Source organism: Octopus bimaculoides, chromosome 26 (assembly GCF_001194135.2).
Source record: "Octopus bimaculoides isolate UCB-OBI-ISO-001 chromosome 26, ASM119413v2, whole genome shotgun sequence".
Classification (NCBI taxonomy): Eukaryota; Metazoa; Mollusca; class Cephalopoda; order Octopoda; family Octopodidae; genus Octopus; species Octopus bimaculoides.
In genome coordinates, this window is record NC_069006.1 from 1,726,834 (window position 1) to 1,728,316 (window position 1,483).

At 45.3% G+C, this 1,483-nt stretch overlaps 1 protein-coding gene across 1 annotated transcript; it reads left to right on the forward strand.

Moving 5' to 3' along the window:
• Positions 1-252: 252 nt before the first annotated feature.
• LOC106869463 (protein GVQW3-like) lies at positions 253-684 on the forward strand. Its single transcript, XM_014915212.1, has one exon. It carries the CDS (start codon positions 253-255, stop codon positions 682-684), a length of 432 nt encoding a protein of 143 aa, XP_014770698.1.
• Positions 685-1,483: the final 799 nt, after the last annotated feature.

A 1,483-nucleotide genomic window follows, 5' to 3' on the forward strand; every position in this document is an offset into this window, starting at 1 on the left:
ACGCGGTTTAAGAAAAAGTTCCCGGGCTAGTTCTGTAGCGCACCAACAGATGACAGCACACAGTCGTATGCGCACTGAGAGCTTGCAGGAACCTTTATAAGGTAGCGTAGCGAGTGATATTGCTGTGCTTACTTTGCAAGTTGCAAAATTTATGATTTTCTGATCCTGTGTATGCTGTTGTCCTCGATTTTGTCATGAGCCAACGTGCCATTTTGCCTTAAGTTTGCGAAGTCAACTACAGGGAAATTAAACATGCGTCGGCAAGCTTACAGCGACGGGACGACGGGTCGTACGCAATATATCGAGTGGCACGGGCGTTTTAAAACCGGTAAAACGTCCCTGAAAGACGTTGAGCGATCTGAAACACCTGCCACGAACGCTACCCCCGGAAATGTGAAGAAATGTCATAAGTTTATGCATGAGGATCACCGGAGAGCAATCAACGATATTGTTGATGTTGTTGCTCTGTCGTATGGGTCCGTGCAGGCAATCTTAATGTCTGAATTAAACATGCGGCAAGTCTCTGCTAAGTTTCTTCTCCGCCTGTTGACCACCGAGCAGAAAGATCATCGCGTCGAAATCTATCAAGACCTCCGTCAGCGCTCCGGTGATGACCCACCCTTCATACCGAGGATCATCACCGCTGACGAGAGGTGGGTCTACGGCTGCGAACCTGAGACTTGAGCACCAGTCGTTACAATGGAAGCGCCTTTCATCTCCACGACCGAAGAAGGCACGACAGAGCCGCAGCTCAATTAAGAGTCTTGTGCATCGGGAATTCGTTCTCCAAGGCCAGATCGTCACTCGAGAGTTCTACTGCATCGTTTTGAAACGTTTAAGGGAAGGCATTCAGCGAAAACGACCGGATCTGTGGAGCGCAAAAATTCGGATTCTTCACGACAACAATGCACTCTGTCACCGAGCACTCCTCGCTCGTCAGTTTCTCGGCTAAAACAGCACGGTATGGGTTCCACGCAGGCCCTATACGCCAGATTTAGCACCTACGGACAAACGTTATATGCAAGAGAGAAACCAAATAAAAAGTATGCGTATATATGTATACACACATATATATATATATATATGTGAGTGTGTGTATATGTGTACTTGGTGTGTGTGTGCTTGTGCGCGTACACACAAAGTGAGAGGGGAAACGTATTCAATACTCTGTACGTTTCCAAGATGACGATGCCGCTCAAGGTCTCCGTTTTAGTACCTCTGTCGAAATATCCTCAACTTACTTATAGAAAACGACTTCCCGGCCGGATTCAAAAAGTAGCAGGAACGCTGGAACAGGTGTAGTGCTGCGCAAGGCGACTATTTTTTATATTAAGCATAACTAATCCGGGAACTTTGTGATACCATCTCGTATCTATATACATACAAGTACCATATATATATGTGTGTGTGTGTGTGTGTGTGTGTGTGTGTGTATATATATATATATATATACGTGTATATAATATGTGTGTATATATAATAT

What these genes read in the sequence shown, in the direction of transcription:
- LOC106869463 (XM_014915212.1), top strand. Translation starts at nt 253, where the DNA reads ATGCGTCGGCAAGCTTACAGCGACGGGACGACGGGTCGTACGCAATAT.